The sequence below is a fragment of the Vigna angularis genome, chromosome 8, assembly GCF_016808095.1.
Source record: "Vigna angularis cultivar LongXiaoDou No.4 chromosome 8, ASM1680809v1, whole genome shotgun sequence".
NCBI lineage: Eukaryota > Viridiplantae > Streptophyta > Magnoliopsida > Fabales > Fabaceae > Vigna > Vigna angularis.
Window position 1 is genome coordinate 6,438,359 of NC_068977.1, and position 18,616 is coordinate 6,456,974.

The 18,616-nt window shown below is 29.9% G+C and overlaps 2 protein-coding genes across 2 annotated transcripts; both read right to left on the reverse strand.

Annotated features, from left to right (window-relative positions):
* Positions 1-383: 383 nt before the first annotated feature.
* Positions 384-7,074, reverse strand: LOC108344919 (UDP-glycosyltransferase 83A1). Its single transcript, XM_017583459.2, has 2 exons — positions 6,477-7,074; positions 384-1,382 (listed from the first exon to the last, which is right to left on the reverse strand). The coding sequence occupies exons 1-2, from the start codon at positions 6,961-6,963 to the stop codon at positions 505-507; spliced, it is 1,365 nt and encodes a 454-aa protein (XP_017438948.1). The 5' UTR covers positions 6,964-7,074; the 3' UTR covers positions 384-504.
* A 2,448-nt stretch (positions 7,075-9,522) lies between these two features.
* Positions 9,523-15,258, reverse strand: LOC108345324 (UDP-glycosyltransferase 83A1). Its single transcript, XM_017583915.2, has 2 exons — positions 14,730-15,258; positions 9,523-10,574 (listed from the first exon to the last, which is right to left on the reverse strand). The coding sequence occupies exons 1-2, from the start codon at positions 15,229-15,231 to the stop codon at positions 9,697-9,699; spliced, it is 1,380 nt and encodes a 459-aa protein (XP_017439404.1). The 5' UTR covers positions 15,232-15,258; the 3' UTR covers positions 9,523-9,696.
* Between the last annotated feature and the right edge of the window lie 3,358 nt (positions 15,259-18,616).

Sequence of the window (18,616 nt, forward strand, 5' to 3'; positions counted from 1 at the left end):
TAAGGAATCTAAGATTAGGTGACCCTAACAGAGGAACTATTAACAAATGGAACTAATTGTATACTTTATCTAGGGAAACTTCCTATACTTAGATAGTCGAGACTAATTGTATACTCGATCAAAAGTGACAATAACAGTGGAATTCATTATTATTTAACTTTAAAGAATTGGATGTGGTTTTTAGATGAAGAAATGTTTTATACATAAAAATGTCTACATGACGAATTTCATGATTTTTTTATACGAAAAATATGTTAAATATATAATTCATAATAATATACACATGAACAATGGTCGTACGATACGATCTCAAAGGAAATAAAGAAAAAAAAAGCTACATAATAACATTGCGTTGTTTTGACGCTATAAAATAAAAAGACATGTAAATAAGAAATCTCAATGGCTTGAAAATATTGCTAAGGTTTTGTGAGAGTTTTCATCAAAATGTCTAGTTTTATTTTATCCAACATAAAGTATGCATAAATTAAATTCAAATGGCAATTCTTACTCTTTAAGCCACTTGACAAACCTATTAAGGTTCTCCAATGATGCACCACCTTTGACTATGTTGTTCATGACTTTCTCCTTCAACTCAAGAGACCTTGATTTTGTGTTCTCGTCAATAAGGATTTGCTCCACTTTCAATTTTACCTCTTTGCATGACACAAGTCCATTTTGGTCTTTGTCAAATCCCAATCCAACCTTCAACTCATCACAAATATATTTTTTGTTCAGAATTTGGTCTCCAAAATATGGCCAACACAAGAAAGGTACCCCGTTGGACAAACCTTCTATGGTAGAATTCCAACCACAGTGAGTGACAAAACATGCTATGGCAGGGTGGCTTAAAACCTTTTGTTGAGGAGCCCAGCTAATTATCTTTCCTTTGTGCCCTTTGAATTCATGAGGGTATTCCATTTTATTATCTTCTCTTATAACCCAAAGAAAAGGTCTATTTGTGAGGGCTAATCCAAGGGCAAGTTCACTGAACTGGTTTTGGTCAAAATGAGTGAAACTACCAAATGCAACATACAACACTGTACCATGATGTTGTTCATCAAGCCAACTCATGCAAGACAGATCTTCTTCCCAGTATTGTCCAATTGCTTTTGTGATACCAATTTTACTATCATAACTTCTTAATAATGGACCAATTGGTAGGAGCTTAGGAAGAAATGATAATGCACCAGGTTCAAGTTCATGTGTGGTGTTGCAGAGCCACCATTCTGCCAAATTTAAGCTTTGACAACAATGTCTTAAATACTGAAATACTATCTTACCATTTATTTTGTCTCCCATGTTGAGCCAAAAAAAGTCTCCTGTTTTCATCTCAGCCATACTTGGTGATATTTGAATTGTCTCTTTCGTTGTTAATCTTACTCCTACAATAAAAAACAAAAAAGAAGCATTATTGTGGCAATTTTTAATTAAATGTTTAATACTTCTACTTATATGCACTAAATATTCCTAAAAATATAATTTGATAACTTCATAAATAGCCATATATTGTAATCAATTATAAAAAGCACTAGTATGAAAATTTCCTTTTACATAAAGATATTGTACTTTATTGATTGATAGGCATGGTCACGTAATTTGTATTTTCTCTTCAATGAAAGTATTAAAATCATGTTTTTAAGTTTTCAGTAAATAAAATTCAGTGAATTTTATATATTATTGTGATACAGAACAAGGAAACATTGAGTATGAATGTGAGAACTACATCATTCAACGTAGATATAGTGTTGGGATAAACTTAAATTTAGGGTTTATTTGTAATTACTTTTTTGTTTTTCATTTAAGTTGTACTTTTCTATTTTTTTTGTTGTTCTTGGGTTCAGGTTTGTCAGTTGTCGCATATGTTTCTATTTGTGTTTCGTTGTAGTTGGTTTTTTTTATATTCTTGATATATTCGGCAGTTATTTGGTCAATATTATTTTCAAGTATTCGTTGATCAGTATTCAGTTATTGATATACGACTATTTAATGGCCTGCTCTATTCAATGAATTTACACAAAGTTATAATTCAAAAATTTTTGGGTCATTTATTTTTTACAAATTGGTATCAGAGCTAAGCCTTGAGTGTTTGAGTGCGAAAAAAGAAAGATAGTGCTAGAGTGAAAAAAGAGAGAAAGAAGCGTGCTTAAGTGTTTGAGGAAAAGAGAGTGAGATGTCAAATCTTGTAAACGGTATGTTCCTATCGCAATTGATGGAGAAAACCAATTATGATAATTGAAGTCCATAGATGAAGGCTTTTCTTGGATACCAAGACGCGTGGGATGTAGTAAAGAATGGATATGAAGAACTAGCGGAGGATGAAGAACAAACTATTGCACAAATTGTCGCGTTGAGAAAAACTTGAGTGAAGGGCTAATTGGCTTTGTATCTATTGTACATAGTCGTGGACGACGAATCTGACTTTGAGAAAATAGCAAAAACTGCATCTTCAAGATAAGTGTGGGAGATCTTGAAAATTGCATATAAAGGGGATACTCGTGTTAAGCAAGTTTCGCTTCAAACTCTTAGAGGAAAGTTTAGAAACTAGAGCATGGAAGAGAAATAATGAGTAGCCAAGTACATAACTCGGGTGGAGACTGTAACAAATCAACTCGACAGAAATGGTGTCTGCGAATCAAGTTGTGGAAAAGATCTTAAATTCGTTGAGAAACAATTTTGAGAATATAGTTTGCGCCATCGAGGAGTCCAAGGATCTATGAACACTCTTAGTTGAAGTGCTTGTTTGGTCCTTAGAGTGCATGAGCAGCGGAGAAGGAAGAATTCACAGCCACTTGATCAAGTACTTCAAGCAAAACATGACGTGTAGAGAGATGCTTAAAACACTCAAGGTCGAGGTCTTGGTGGAAAAGGCTGAGAAAGTCGATGAACCGAAGGTCATGATCGAGATGACCATGAAGACGACAAAGAACAAATTAGCTAGCAAAATGGGTGTGGTCGAGGACAAGGTAGAGCTTGGGAAGGCTGGCTAATAGTGCAATGTTTTAAATGTGGAAAGTATAACCACTATACAAATGAGTGCAGATCGACAAGATGCAATAACTCTAATAAGGTTGTTCACATAACAAAGTACTTTTAGGAATTTCCTTACTGAAGAGGATGAGGAAGAAATAGGAATTTTGTTGATGGCAAAGAGCTTGAACACCAATATGCCGAGCTAGAGACCAGATGCCAAGCTACGTCCACGTGATGGGAAGGAGACTGGATGTTGAGCTGAGCTGCATGATGTCAGGAAGATTGGAAGCTGAGTTGTGTTCGAACTAGAGATCAAGTGTCGACCACAAGGACATTTCGAAAAGTTTGGATACTAGCAAGTAGAGCTCGCCAACATTGCCGAATAAAAAGGATTGCTCAACAAATTTTCCAAATGGCAAGAAGAACTCGACTAAAATGCCGAACAACAAAGAGAACTCGGGAAAATAGATGATCATACTTATGAAATCAACAAGACAACTAAGTAGCATGGAGAGGACAAGAAGACACCCTGACATATCAATGGTGCATTTGAAGAGGTTGACATCGTGCATTGAGAGCTCGAAGAAGCGTATGGGGAGTTTGAAGAGCAACTTGACAAGATTGCCAAGTAGTATGGAGAGCTCGTATAAACAATTGAGTATGATGGATAGGTCGGCCAGACAACAGAACAACCTAAAAAGGGTAAAAGAAAGCTCGGACAACCCATAAGGGTGACTTGGAAGTTTGGTGGAGAGTTGGGTTAAGAGTTTGATGTAAAGCTTGGTGGAGGGTTTAGTGACGAGCTCAATAGAGCATGTCGAAAGAGCATGAGGTTTGGATAGCCTAGAAAGTTTGGCAGAGAATGTGGAGATCTTAGATAACACAATACATTAGGTAGGAAACTCAAATATCTTTGTCTGGAAACCAAGTAGCTTGATAAAGCATGAGAATGGCCCGACTAGCCTCTGCATAGCTCAGAGGAGAATGTAAAGAGCCCGATGAAGTATGAGAGAAGCTCAATTAATTTGATGGGATGCCTGGATAGTCTAAAAAGTCTGGCATAGAGCGTGAAGATCTTAGATAACTCAAAAAGGAACATGTAGAGCCTGATAATGGATGAGAATAGAGTCTCAATTGGAAGCTTGAAGAAAGGGTGAAGTGTCTCAGCATAGAGAACCATATATGAAAAGAGTTGGCATATAAAAATATGAAAGAGGAGTTTGCCCATGAGTTGGCATAGAACAATCTAAAAAAGGAGCTTTCCCATGTTAGCAAGGAGAAGCACCATCTTGGCGGAGTCACCATTGATAAGTTGAATTTCAAAAGGAATAAGCATGGCCGGGAAGAGATGAATGAGAATGAATACGAAAATATGAACCAAAACAATGATATTGGAGGAAGAATCATGTGCAACGAACGTAAGGATAGTAAAAGAGTTGAAGCTACAATAGCTCGTGGTGGTAGCAAGGTTACTTAGAAGACGACCATGGTCAAGAAGAAGTCAATCATGGTTAATAAGAAGATAACCATTATGAGGGAAAAGTTGGCCATGGTTAATAAGACAGATAAGATGAAGAACAAGTCGGTCAATGTTATTGAGAAGTCAGTCAAAGAAATAGAGAAGTTGGTTAAGGTGAAAAACAGAATGACTATAATGAAAATAAAGACCCTGCCTGTTTATGGAAGGAGCAAACTTAGTAATGGATGAAGGATAGCAAAATTTAAGTTTTTTTTGGAATAAACTTAAATTTAGGGTTTATTGCAATTACACTTTTATTTTTGTTTTTTGTTTAAGTTGTATTTTTCTGTTTTTATTGCTAGGTACAGGTTTGTCGATTGCCACTTATGTTTATGTTTGTGTTTTGTTGTACCTAGTTCTATTTTTATTCTTGATGTACTCAGTCAATTATTTGGTCAATATTATTTTCATGTACTAAATTATTAGTGTTCAATTACTCATACATAATTATTTAGTGGTCTGTTCTATTCATTGAATTTACATAGAGTTACATTCATATATTAGTTGTATCATTTATTTTTTACCCATAATCGGTGTTAATATTATTGATTAAAATTATTAAAATCAAGTTTTTTTAGTTTTTAATAAATAAATTTAACTGAACTTTATATATTAGTGTGATATGTAACAATGAAACATTGAGTGTTACAATTACATCAACATGAATGTAGATCATAATTTGTCTTAATATTATTGATTTTTTTTTCTAAATATACCGTTTGAAGTGAAATTTAAGCTTAATTCAATATCATAAAATCGGTTTGTAAGTTGAGATCTACATTCATTTATATATATTATGAATTAGCTTTATCTTTAATTAATGTGGTACTTCCAACACACCTTTACAATGAGGTATTTATATCTGGTATATGAAACTAGACTTTAAAAGGTGGTCCTGTAATAGATAGAATAGTAAACCTAACAAAGCTATAATATAGTCTAACCTAATTTATGATACCATGTTAATATTACGTTAGTAAATGAATTTTAATTCTAACTCTTTCTTCTAGAAACTGATTATAAAATAAAATTTAGATTTATGAATTGATTTTATTATACATATATAATTAAACACTACGTGAAAAACACAATTCATATATATTATTTAAAACCTAATATTTATTTTTATTGTAATTTTTTTTTAGAACGAGGAAGATATCAACACAATTAAAGAAGTTTTTTCCCATGGTTAAGATATTTTTTATGTACTAGAAATCATTACTTGTTATGGATAGAATTGTATATGCTTTGATGTTGTTAGTTTAGTTTTTGTTAATAACTATGATCAGTTTAGATATGATTTAATTTCGATATATTAAAATATTGATGTATTTAAGTACAAGTTTTTAAATTGTTATAGAACATATATCACTGTTTAAGATCTATATTACTTCTCTAATTGGTATTCATACTTATAAATAACCAATATAAAATATACTACACATATATCTACAACACTAATTAACAATTTAAAAAACCTCTATTTCACGTCAGGACCACTTATATATATATATATATATATATAAGTTACGTGCAAACTTACTCTAATAATAAAAAACATATGAAATAATATTTTTATACTCTTTTCTTTATGTCAAGTTTTGTTATAAATTAAAAATAATAATTTGCTTGATTTGTAATCAAAATATTTAATAATTTTTAATATAAATTATTGTGTCTCATAAAACATAATTCTAAAAGACTTTTCATGTCAGATTTTCCATGAAAAAATTTAACAAACTGTATCCTATCAAATAAAATAATATACTTATTATGATTATATTTCGATACATGTATAAATGGTTCAATTTGTTTAAAATCATGTAACAACAAACAGAATTACTTTATGACCTAATACACTTAGAAAAACATGCAATATAAATAAACTAAAACAAACTGAATTTAAAAGTAATAAAATCACATTTAAAGTATTCTTTTATAAAAAAAACCAGATAAAGTATGAGAATAAGGTCAGCATCATCCTTACCCTCAAAATCTATGGTCCCACCATGAATAAGAGAGGGAAGACTCCACAACAAGGCAAAGATAGCAGCTGATGAAGGCCACACTATTGCTCCTTTGATCCCAAATTTTCTTCCAACATCCAACGCCCAAGCCATACACAAATCTGCAACAACGAAGCTGATTCTGTTATCACCTTTCAAGTTCATATCCTCTATCAGCTTCTCAAGTGCTTTTGGCATGGAGTTCTGCAGACCATCACACAGCTTGCTCAGATCGTTTCTGTCATCATCAGCTCCTAACCCATCAGGAACTGAAACCAACTTCACCGCCTGGTTCGTACCATGTTGTTGCTCTCCGAACGAACTCACCACTCGCCTGTGGTCGAATTCTGTGTTCACAAAAACCACTCTGCAACCATTCTCGACCAACTTCTGTGACAGGATCATCAAGGGATTCACATGTCCTTGGGCTGGATAAGGTACCACCAGCACAACTGGAAGATTGCTCATGTTCTTCTCACGGTTTTTTCTTTTTCTGATGCCCCTTTTATTATTTGATGATACAGGGATATTTCTTGCTATTTATTCTGGTTTTCTTTATTTTATGAATTTAGAATTAAAATAAATATATTTTTATGTTTTTTTAAAATATTATGATTATTTCTTTCTCCAAGAGTGAGAAATTTAATTATCTCACCTTCCAAAATCTTGTTCTATACAGGGTATTCTACTAGTTCCTGAAAAAGACAACCACTTATTGCTTTTAAATATGGAAATATTTTTTCTAACAATTCTTTTTTAACAATTTTTTTGACATGACATGGTGGCTTATGACGGGTTTTCAAATATTTTTCTGAAAATAAATTTAAACAAACAAATAAAACAATGACATGTGATCCATTATAAAAAATTGTTAAAATTTGTTATTAAAATATCATGATCTTTAAATATATATAAACATTAATATTAGTTTTGTAAACATTATTATTTTTGTCCGAATGATAGCAGACCGTTGTCAGAATGATAGCAGACAGTTGTCAGAATGATAGCAAACAAATTTTAATTAAAAATATTATTTTAGTTCTTGAAATGATTCCATGTCCTGCTTTTGAAATTTTGACAGCCTTTGTTACATGTTTTATACAGGAGAAACTTTAACAGGAGAAACTTTAACGTATTTGGATTTCTTTGAATAATATGACGATAGAAATGTGTAATTTTTTAATTTTTACTACATAATGTCAATTATACATATTTATAAAAATTTTAAAAATGATTTAAAACTATTTAATAATACTATAAAAATATAAAAGTATTCATTATTTGATTTATTAAAATATTAATATAATAAATATTATCTATTTGACTTGGTAAAGTCGGCATGCCACTTCATTTACTTTCCTTGTGTTTATAATGAAATAATATTTAATTTCCTTTCCATTTTTAAATAATATTTTATTTTTTATTCATAAATTTTCTTAAAGTAATTAAAATCTCAGTATTTTTCATTAATTATTTCAAATTATTTTTTATTTTAATTTTTAATGCTTAATTTTATTCTCCTTTAAAGGAAATCCTCCCACAATTTGGTCCACATGAAACTGAATTTCCAAGGGATTTTTTATTTCAAACATCAAAAAGTTACTTAAAAGTTCTGTCCATTTGAAGAAATAATCTTTATTGGTTTTGAAGAAATTCTTTCAAAAAATTATTATTTATGGGATATTTTAAGGATGTTAATTTTGTAATATATTTGGAATAAAAGTTATTATTATTATAATGGTATGTAGAAAAAAATAATAAGAAATAAAAAATAACTTTAAAATTTTATAATATTATTATTAATCAAAATATTTTTAATTATAATACTTTTTTCACAAAATTAACAATAGAATTTTTTTTCAAATTATATTTTAAAAAATCATAATTTATTTTTTTATTTTATTTGTTCTCCCGAAGTAATTAAAATTGGTGCACAATATATTTGATTAATCATTTTAGATTAATTTTTCTTAATTTTAATTTTAATTTTCCTTCCCATTTTAGATAAAATAAAGAAACAAAAAAGTCAAAGAACGTCTATTTAGGAAATTAATTTTTCAATAGATCTGTTTAAAGAATTTTTCTTTAAAAAAATATTTTTTTGAGAAAAAAAATCACGTTTAAAACTATTTACTTTTCAAAAATCAATATATGAAAAACAAAAACAGCAAAACTGAGTTAAACATCTATTCCAAAAGGTTTTTCACTATTTAGTTAGAATGGACGTTGCACATGTGTGGTTGTTTTTTTATACCAGTGTTCATTTTCTTTTATTTTAATAAAAATTTATACAACTATAAAATAAATTTATTGAAAATTATTATTTAAATAATAAAATTGGAAAAAATATGTATAAAAAATCTTTATTTATATATATATATAAGTATAGATTTCCGTATTTTAACAAGTTAAAATCCAATACTTATATTAATTTATTTAAATAAAAGTATATGTTAAAATTTTTTTCCCACCTTTAAGCTTAATTAAGTCTTTTTTTTAAGTGTAAATGAAACTTAAAGCACAAAAGACAATAGCACAAAGATAACAAGAAGCACCAAGCAAACTTTCCATGACCACGTAACATTATTGTTATTATGTGTCCTTTTAAGTTACGAAAAAAATGATGTTAAGAAAGTTGTGTTAGAACTAGTTTCCATAATGAAGTGCAAAAGGGCTGCAAACAGAAAGGAAAACAATCAAGAGAAGATGCTCACAAACTTTTCTAACTTGACATACGTGAGACATTAAGTTATGAAAATAAATGAATCTCTAAGGAATCCAAGATCAGGTGACTCTAATAGAAGACCTGTTCAGCCAGTTGAAGAGACATTTTGTACTTTATTTAGGGACACTTTCTATACTTAGATAATGGGATTAATTGTACAAAAGTGACACTAACAGTAGAATTTATTATTGTTTTAGCTTTACAGAATTGGATGTAGTCTCTTTTTGAACGAAGAAATGTTTATACATAAAAATGTCTACATGTAGTTCATAATAACATATACATTAACAATGATAGTACAATACAAACTCAAAGGAAATAAAGAAAAAAAAAGCTACATAACATAGTGTTGTTTTGACGCTATAGAATAAAAAGACACGTAAACAAGAAATCCAATCGCTTGAAAATATTGCCAAGGTTTTGCGAGAGTTTTCTCCAACATAAAATATGCATAAATTAAATTTAAATGGCAATTCCTACTGTTTAAGCCACTTGACAAACCTATTAAAGTTATCCAATGATGCACCACCTTTGACTATGTTGTTCATGACTTTCTCCTTCAACTCAAGAGACCTTGATTTTGTGTTCTCATCACTAAGGATTTGGTCCACTTTCAATTTTACCTCTTTGCATGACACAAGTCCATTTTGGTCTTCGTCAAACCCCAATCCAACCTTCAACTCATCACAAATGTATCTTCTGTTCTGAATTTGGTCTGCAAAATATGGCCAACACAAGAAAGGTACCCCATTGGACAAACCTTCTATGGTAGAATTCCAACCACAGTGAGTGACAAAACATGCTATGGCAGGGTGGCTTAAAACCTTTTGTTGAGGAGCCCAACTAACTATCTTACCTTTATGTCCTTTGAATTCATGAGGGTATTTCATTTTATTATCTTCTCTTATAACCCAAAGAAAAGGTCTATTGGTGAGGTCTAATCCAAGGGCAAGTTCACTGAACTGGTTTTGGTCAAAATGAGTGAAACTACCAAATGCAACATACAACACAGTACCATGATGTTGTTCATCAAGCCAACTCATGCAAGATAGATCTTCTTCCCAGAATTGTCCAATTGCTTTTGTGATACCAAATTTACTGTCATAACTTCTTAATAATGGACCAATCGGTAGGAGCTTAGGAACAAATGATAATGCACCAGGTTCAAGTTCATGTGTTGTGTTGCAGAGCCACCATTCTGCCAAATTTAAGCTTTGACAACAGTGTATTAGATACTGAAATATTATCTTACCATCTATTTTGTCTCCCATGTTGAACCAAAAAAGGTCTCCTCTGTTCATCTCAGCCATACTTGGTGATATTTGAATTGTCTCTTTCGTTGTTAATATTACTCCTACAATATAAAAACAAAACAGAAGCATTATTGTGACAATTGTTTATTCAATGTTTAATACTTCTACTATATGCACTAAATACTCCTAAAAATATAATTTGATAACTTCATAAATAGCTATAAATTGTAATCAATTATAAAAAAATTAGTATGAAAACTTCTTTTTATGTAAAGATACCATACTGTATTGATTAATACGCATGGTCACTGTACCGTTGACCGAACAACTTTTCCAAGATAGACCGAACGGTTGTCCTAAGGCCGTCCATCCAGATCATCATCAGGATCGAGCGTCGAAGCAAACACTGTCCTTGGACCGACCGTACATAGAACGAGCGATCCTCCAAAGGTCGCCCATCCGGGTCAGCCATCAAGACCGAGCTTTCAAGCTGACCGATCAGCAGAACCAAGTGGCCACCCATCCCGGTTGACGTCCCTGGCCGACCACCCTTCTGACCGGCCATCCCGACCGACCCAGGTCGACTACACAGTTAAATACTAATGACTCATTAAAGCCCTTAATAAAGATTAAGGTATGATTGGGCCGTTATCAGGCCCACGAAAGGTAAAAGCTCATTACAATCAGTATAAATAAAGGTTCCAGGTATGATTTCTGGAGGGATGGCTTACGATGCAATATATACATGCATTACAGACCACTCGGTCATGTTACTGACTTAAGCATCAGAGTGCTTTTGACAGGTACCCGATCGCTCGGCTTGGAGAGCGAGGAGAGAGAATGAATACTACAACCAGGACTTGAAGACGAGAGAGCCTGTTCAGCCCTTCCTAGCGCGTCCAACCCTAAGCCAAGAGGTAACCGTCCAGTTTTCACCAGCTTCTAATGCCCCCTAGAGACAAAGCCGCTCGGTTTGCTTCAGTTCGTGGGATTCAGCAACGTCCGCTCGGTCTTCGGCAAACTCTTGTGTGTTTTAACAGGGTCAGACCAGATCCGACCGAAACAGTCACGTAATTTGTATTTTCTCCTTAATGAAACTATTAAAATCATGTTTTTTAGTATTCAATAAATAAATTTCAATGAATTTTATATATTATTGTGATACTAAATAAGGTGTGACAACTACATCATTCATTAAATGAAGATATAGTGTTGGGATAAAATTAAATTTCGGGTTTATTTATAATTACGTTTCAGTATTTTGTTCTTCATTTAAATTGTATTTTTTCTATTTTTGTTGTTGTTGGATTCAGGTTTGTCAGAGTTGTTGTATATGTTTCTATTTGTGTTTCATTGTACTTGGTGCTTTTTTTATTCTTGATATACTAGGACAGTTATTTGGTCAATATTATTTTCATATACTCGGTGATCAATATTCGGTTATTGATATACAATTATTTAATGGCTTGTTTTATTCAATGAATTTACACAAAGTTACAATTCAGAAATTTACATCTGTCATGCAAAGAAGTAAAACTGAAAGTGGAGAAAATCCTTGTAAAAAAAAGAGAGAAAAAGAGAGAAGCGTGCTTGAGTGTTTGAGGAAAAGAGAGTAAGATGTCAAATCTTGTAAACGGTATTCATACCGCAATTAACAAAGAAAACCAATTATGATAGTTGGAATCTACAAATGAAGGCTTTTCTTGAATCCAAGACGCATGGGATGTAGTAGAGAATGAATACCAAGAATTAGCAGAGGATGAAGAGCAGACTATTGCACATATTGTCGCGTTAAGAAAAATGCGAGTGAAGGACAAACTAGCTTTGTACCTATTGTACATAGTTTTGGACGAGTCTGACTTTGAGAAAATAACAAAAACTGCATCTTCAAGAGAAGCGTGGGAGATCCTAAAAAATGCATATAAAGCAAATAACCATGTTAAACAAGTTTGGCTTCAAACTCTTATAGGCAAGTTTAAAAACTTGAGAATGGAATAGAGAGAATGAGTAGCCAAGTACATAACTCGGGTGGAGACCGTAGCAAATCAACTCGGCAGAAATGGTGCCTGCATCCAACTTGTGTATAAGATCTTAAGTTCGTTGAGAAACAATTTTGAGAATATAGTTTACGCCATCAGGAAGATTGGAAGCTAAGTTGTGTTCAAACTAGAGATCAGTGTCGAGCACAAGAACATTTTGGAAAGTTGTCCTACTAGCAAGTAGAGCTCGACAACATTGTCGAGTTGAAAGGAGACCTTAGCAAATTTTTCGAATGGCAAGAAGAACTCGACAAAAATGTCGAACAACAAAGGGAACTCGGGAAAATAACCGAGCATACCTATGAACTCAGCAAGACAACTGAATAGCATGGAGAGGACGAGAAGACACCCTCACATATTAATGGTGCATTTGAAGAGGCTGACAGTGGGCATGGTGAGCTCGAAGAAGCCTATGGAGAGTTTGAAGAGCAACTCAACAAGATTGTCGAGTATTGTGGAGAGCTCGGATAAGAAACCGAGTATGATGGATAGGTCGGCCAAACAACAGAACAACCTGGAAATGGCAAAAGAAAGCTCGGACAGCCCATGGGGTGGCTTGGAAACTTGGTGGAGGGTTCAGGGAAGAGCTCAATAGAGCATGTCGTGAAATCGGAAGAGCATGAGGCTTGGATAGCCTAGAATGAGAATGAATACGGAAACATGAACTAAAACAATGACATTAAAGGAACAATCATGTGCAACAAGCGTGGGGATAGTAAAAGAGTTGAAGCTACAATAACTCATGGTGGTAGAAAGGTTATTGAGAAGACGACCATGGTCAAGAAGAAGAGGGTCATGGTTAATAAGAAGATGACCATTATGAGAGAAAAGTTGGCGATGATTAATAAGACGGCTAAAATGAAGAACAAGTTGGTCAATAGTATTGAGAAGTCAACCAAAGGAATGGAGAAGTCGATCAAAGTGAAAAACAAGACAACTATACCCTAACTATTTATGAAAATAGCAAGCTCGGTGTGAAGATAACAAAATTTAAGTTTTTATTAATAACTTATGATTAGTTTAGATATGATTTAATTTCAACATATTGAAATATTGATGTATTTTTTAAATTGTTATAAAACATATATATCACCTTTTACATTTCTAACATCTATATTACTTCTCTAATTGGTATAAATACTTATAAATAGCGAATATAAAATATATTCTACATATATATATATATATATAACAGTAATCAACAATTTAAAATACCTCTATTTTACATCGTGCGGACCACTTATGTATAACTTACGTGCAAACTTACTCTAACAATAAAAAACAAATGAAATAATATTTTTATACTCTTTTCTTCATGTCGAGTTTTGTTTTAAATTAAAAATATTAATTTTTCTTGCATTTGTAATCAAAATATTTAATATTTATTAATATAAATTATTCTATAATATAAATTATTCTATTTCATAGAACATATATAAATTTATTTTCTAAAAGATTTTTCATGTCAGATTTGCCATGAAAAAAATTAAAAAAATTGTATCCTATCAAATAAAATAATATACTTGTTATGATTATATTTTCATATAAATGTACAAATGGTTCAAATTTTTTAAAATTATGTTAAAATTATGACCTAATTAGGATGACAAAAAATTCGATATAGATATTCACAAACAAAATTCGTGATGGATAATTATTATCTGAAATAACGAATAGCGAATATTTAAATATTTATTTTTAAACATACCAATTGCAAGTATTATACAAACGGATCTGTAAAAATTCTTAATCCATAAAAAATAATAATAATAATTTAATTTATATTTTTTTAAAATTAAATTTAATTAAAAATAAAATTAATTTATATTTTTTAAGTTATATTTAATTAAAATTAAATTTTAATTTATATTTAATTTAATTTATATTATATTATATATATTTTATAATTTTATTTTTAAAATGTATAAAATATATTTTTTAAAATTTTTACTCGAGGATTTTAAAATAACCACTTATATTATATTTTTTAAATAAGTATTTACATGGATAGCAAGGAAATTATGAGTTAAATTTTCATTTTGCAAGTGAAATCCGTGTCCAACCGTTAGACCTAATACACTTACAGAAACATGCAATATAAATAAACTAAAACAAGCTGAATTTAAATGTAATAAAATCAGTATTCTTTTATATAAAAGAAAAAAAAATAATATGAACAATCAAGGATAAAGTATATGAAAAGTATAACATTCTTACCGTCAGAATCTATGGTTCCACCATGAATAAGAGAGGGAAGACTCCACAGCAAGGCAAAGATAGCAGCTGATGCAGGCCACACTATTGCTCCTTTGATTCCAAATTTTCTTCCAACATCCAACGCCCAAGCCATGCACAAATCTGCAACAATGAAGCTGATTCTGTTATCACCTTTCAAGTGCATATGCTCTATCAGCTTCTCAAGTGCTTTTGGCATGGAGTTCTGCAGACCATCACACAGCTTGCTCAGATCGTTTCTGTCATCATCAGCTCCTAACCCATCAGGGACTGAAACCAACTTCACCGCCGACTCTTCATCATGGTTCGTACTATGTTGTTGTTGCTCTCCGAACGAACTCACCACTCGCCTGTGGTCGAATTCTGTGTTCAGAAAAACCACTCTGCAACCATTCTCGACCAACTTCTGTGACAGGATCATCAAGGGGTTCACATGCCCTTGTGCTGGATAAGGTACCACTAGCACAACTGGAATATTGCTCATGTTCTTCTCGATGTTTTTCTTTTTTCTGATGCCCTTTTATTATAGTGATGATACAGGGATATTTCTTGCTATTTATTCTGGTTTTCTGTATTTTATGAATTTAGAATTAAAATAAATATATTTTTGTGGTTTTTTTTGAAATATTATGATTATTACCTAACTTTCTTTCTGCAAGAATGAGAAATTTCATTATCTCACCTTCCAAAATCTTCTTCTATATTCTAGGTTGGTCCCTAGACAGAAGACAATCACGTGTTGTTTTTAAATGGTTTAATTGCTTCCTTTGTCCCCAGTTTGGTTGAATTGTGTCAAATTCATCCTCATTTTTAAAAAAGTTTCATTGTCGTCCTCATGTGGTATAAAAGTGTCAATTGAATCCAAACATAGAAAAAATTTGTGTCAAAGTAGTCATTTTTCCTATATCTCTGTGTCTTCCTTTCATATGTCACTTCTCTGGAGCTATGAAAAGCCTTAAATTGGATAAGGTAAAATGAATATCTGTACTTGATTGTATGAAAGGAAGACACAGAGATATAAGAAAAATGACTACTTTGACACAAATTTTTTCTATGTTTGGATTCAATTGACACTTTTACACCACGTGAGGACGACAATGAAACTTTTACACCACGTGAGGACGACAATGAAACTTTTTTAAAAATGAGGATGAATTTGACACAATTCAACCAAACTGGGGACAAAGGAAGCAATTAAACCTTTTTAAATATATAAACATTAATATTATTTTTGTGAATATTATTATTTTTGCTAGAATGATGCTTTTAAATATATGTAAACATTAATATTAATTTTGTGAATATTATTATTTTTGTCAGAATGATAGCAGACCGTTGCTAAAATATAGATCCATAACTACTGTTAATTAACTGTATTATGAATAGAAATCTGATTATTTTCTGTTTACGTAGCCAAAGTTTTTTAATTAAAAATATTATTTTAGTTCTTGAAATGATTCAATGTCCTCTTTTCAAATTTTTGACAACCTTTGTTACATGTTTTTATACAGGAGAACTTTAAGGTATCTGGATTTCTTTGAATAATATGACGATAGAAATGTATAATTTTTTAACTTTTATTAACATAATGTCAATTATACATATTTATAAACATTAAAAATTGATTTAAAACTCTTTAATAATACTTTAAAAATATAAAAATATTCATTATTTGATTTATTAAAATATTATATATTTAACTTGGTAAAATCGGCATGCCTCTGATGGAGTCATGCTTCTAGTTTTTAAAATAGACTGTCCTTGTGTTTATAATATAATAATATTTAATTTCCTTTTAATTTTTAAACAATATTTTTATTTTTATTTTTTTATTCATAATTTTTTCTAATTATTTTTTATTTTAATTTTTAATGCTTAATTTTATTTTCCTTTATTAAAAGAAATCATCCCAGAATATGGTCCACATGAAACTGAATTTCCAAGGGATTTTTTATTTCAAACATCAAAAAGTTACTTAAAAATTCTGTCCATGTGAAGAAATAATGTTCTATTGGACTTATTTGAAGATATTCTTTTAAAAAATTATTATTTATGGGACATTTTAAAGATGTTAATTTTGTAATATATTTGGAATAAAAGTTATATTATTATAATGGTATGCAGAAAAAAATAATAAGAAATAAAAAATAAATTTAAAATTTTATACTATTATTATTATTATTCAAAATACTTTCAATTATAATATTTTTATTTTTTTCACAAAATTAACAATAGAACTTTTTTTTCAAATTATATTTAAAAAAATCATAATTTATTTTTTTATTTTATTTGTTCTCCCGAAGTAATTAAAATTGGTGCACAATATATTTGATTAATCAGTTTAAATTAATTTTCCTTAATTTTAATTTTCCTTCCCATTTTAGATAAAAAAAAAACAAAAAAGTCAAATAACGGTCTATTTAGGAAATTAATTTTTCAATAGATCTGTTTAAATAATTTTTCTTTAAAAAATATTATTTTGAGAAAATAAATCACATTTAAAACTATTTACTTTTAAAAATCAATATATGAAAAACAAAACAGCAAAACTTAGTTAAACGGTCTCTCACTATTTAGTGAGAACGGAGGTGTCACCTTGTGTTGTTTTTTTTATACCCGTGTTCATTTTCTTTTATTTTAATACAAATTTATACATCTATAAAATAAATTTATTGAAAATTATTATTTAAATAATAAAATCTGAAAAATATATGTAAAAAAAATCATTCTTTGTATATATAAGTATAGATTCCCTTATTTTAATAAGTTAAAATCCAATACTTATATTAATTTATTTAAATAAAAGTATATATTATTATTTCTATATTTAATGTTTGTTCTACAATTTAATGAAAATGATATGGAGAATTATAGACCGCATATTTTAAAATTTAATAAAAGTAAGAACAGGAAGGCATGCCTACCCAAGATAGATGGGACCCTAACATCTTTATTATACATTATGATTAGCAGCAGGAGGGTACGAGGTTTAGCAAAACGGTATTTGACAATTTTTTTTTATAATATTTTAAATTATTTATGTATTATTATTTGATTAGTTTAAAATTATTATACAATAAATATTATAAATATTAACATGAATCAATAAATGAATATACCTGATGTTAAAATATTGTTAAAAAAATATTATCAAAGTATTATTATCTCAAATTCTATTATTTTCATTCTAAAAAAATTTCATGCTAGTGTGAAATTAGTATAACATATTTATTATATTTTTATTCTAATAGAATAACACATAATATTTCTATATTTTATTATTATTTTTAATATTAATTAATTAAGTTTTATAAGAAAAATAAAAATGTCATATAAAAAATATGATATTATTAAATATTAAATATTAGAGAAACATATTCTGATTTTTTAGTATCAAATAAAAATAATAATTATATATATTTCAAATTAAAATAACAAATAAAATTTATCGAGAATTAAAATATTTATTAAATTTATAAATAACAGTGAAATAAAGTTATAAAATTAAAAGATATTTCTAAAAAGTTAAAAAAAGAAAAACTAGTATCCAAGTTTAAAACTGTTTTAAATGTCTATTTCCTTTCTTTTTTTACATTTTAATTGAATTTCTTTTGTATTACCTATCATAGGTCTGGTCTCTTGTTGGCCTACCATGTTTGGGTGTTGCTCCCTCCACCACCACACCTTTTTTCCTCTATCTCCTCTTTACTATTTTGTTTTCACTAAAATTTTATTTTTAGGGTTATTATTTTTAATTTTATCCATTCACAACATATTTCATTAATAACATATTCTAGTCTCGTACATGAGTAAAATACTTTTATTTCATTTTAACATTATATTTCTTCTTCTCTTTCTTTCGTCGTTGT